General features: G+C 38.1%; 1 protein-coding gene across 1 annotated transcript in view; it reads right to left on the bottom strand.

The window, feature by feature from the left end:
- Positions 1-359: 359 nt before the first annotated feature.
- The window catches only part of LOC104164718 (glycogenin-2-like), a gene marked incomplete at both ends in the record, with an annotated part of 3,514 nt that continues 2,332 nt past the window's right edge, over positions 360-1,541 (bottom strand). Inside the window, 2 exons of the mRNA XM_009704145.1 lie at positions 360-582; positions 1,534-1,541. The exon at positions 1,534-1,541 is cut by the window's right edge and continues 125 nt beyond it. Of these exons, the coding sequence (XP_009702447.1) occupies positions 360-582; positions 1,534-1,541 (231 nt within the window). The remainder of the gene's footprint in view (positions 583-1,533) is intronic.

The following is a 1,541-nucleotide window of genomic DNA, read 5'->3' as shown; positions in this document are numbered from 1 at the left end:
CCAGGAAGAAGGGAGGGATGGGGGGAAGGCGGTTTAAGATTTGATTTTATTTCTCATTATCCTATTCTGATTTGATTGGTAATAAATTAAACTAATTTCCCCAAGTTGAGTCTGTTTTGCCCACGACAGTAATTGCCGAGTGATCTCTCCCTGTCCTTATATCGACCCATGAGCCATTTGTTATATTTTCTCTCCCCTGTCCAGCTCTGAGCAGGGGAGTGAGAGAACAGCTTTGGTGGGCACCTGGCATTCAGCCAGGGTCAACCCCCCACACCATTTAATTCCTTCCTCTGGCAAACACAGTTTCCAGAATTTTTGCTGTGATTCCAGCATATGCCCGCTAACTCCTTATCAGTTACCTTGCATTCCTCAGATTCTGATTCTTCCATCTTTTGAAGTTTTTGTAACAAAGGCAATATACTGGCACTGTATATATTCCACCAGAGGGCAAGAAATGACAGTTGATGAAAAGATCCAGAGGTGGTTCCATCCTGCATAACTCTCTTTGTCTGAAGGTTGTATTTGTAGTTCCAGGGCTTTGTCGCTCCCAAGAAGTGAACAACTTTGGCATCTCTACCAAAACTGTAGAGATTAAATATACAGGTCTATACATTAAATGTGGTTTTTTTAGCCTATATAAACTGCTAAAGAAACATGCTTACTCTCACTGGTGAGGTAATTTTGACATTTTGCAACTGCAACACATTCAATATGAGTATATATATTCATATTTTTTTCTATCTTACTAATTTAAGGTATCTTGTTCAGCATACAGAAAACAAAAGGCTGCATTGCCCTTTGCTTCCAGTTGCTGATTCTAGTAGAAAAGTTCATGAAGGAAACTGACAGGCTCAGGCAGTACCATTTCCAGTCCTCCTGCATACTCTGTTCACAAACACACACACACCACTTCAAACACTGAATCAACAAAATAGGTTATTATTGATCCCATATTAAAAATTACTAATAAATACATGGTCCTAAGTTTACTCTCCAGTAAGAGTGTTTTGTGCAACTGGAACAGTAATTCATGACACCCTAAATCCAACTTGCCTTCTGCCAGAAAAGTTTCTCTAACTGCATTGTCTGAAATCATATAAATACTAGCACAAGTTGTGTTTCATGGAAGAACCTAAGAAATGGTTTAAAAAAGGTGAAAAAAAAAAAAAAAACAAAAAAAACCCCAAAAACCAAACCTCGAACTGTTTCCCATAGAACTGACTGGAAAAGAAGGAAACAAATTTGCAAGTAAACCAGTCAGAACCTAATGCTAAAGTAATCTACATCTTTTCAAACATGAGAAAAGCTTCTCTGAAACAACATATCAGACACCGTAGCCGGTGCTGGGGCTCTCTGTGTCCAGATGCAAGACATTCATATTGCATTTAAGCTTCTACCATGATTTGTACACGTCATTTGTGACTACTGTAATTTATAAATCAACAGAATATGCCATTATTATTCTCTCTTACAACAGAATGTTTGTTAACAAACTACAGGGGTTTACAGTCAGTCAGAAGTGTTACTACTTACTGATTGAA

This window comes from Cariama cristata, unplaced genomic scaffold, assembly GCF_000690535.1.
Source record: "Cariama cristata isolate BGI_N322 unplaced genomic scaffold, ASM69053v1 scaffold43687, whole genome shotgun sequence".
NCBI lineage: Eukaryota > Metazoa > Chordata > Aves > Cariamiformes > Cariamidae > Cariama > Cariama cristata.
This window is presented reverse-complemented; position numbering and strand designations above follow the sequence as displayed.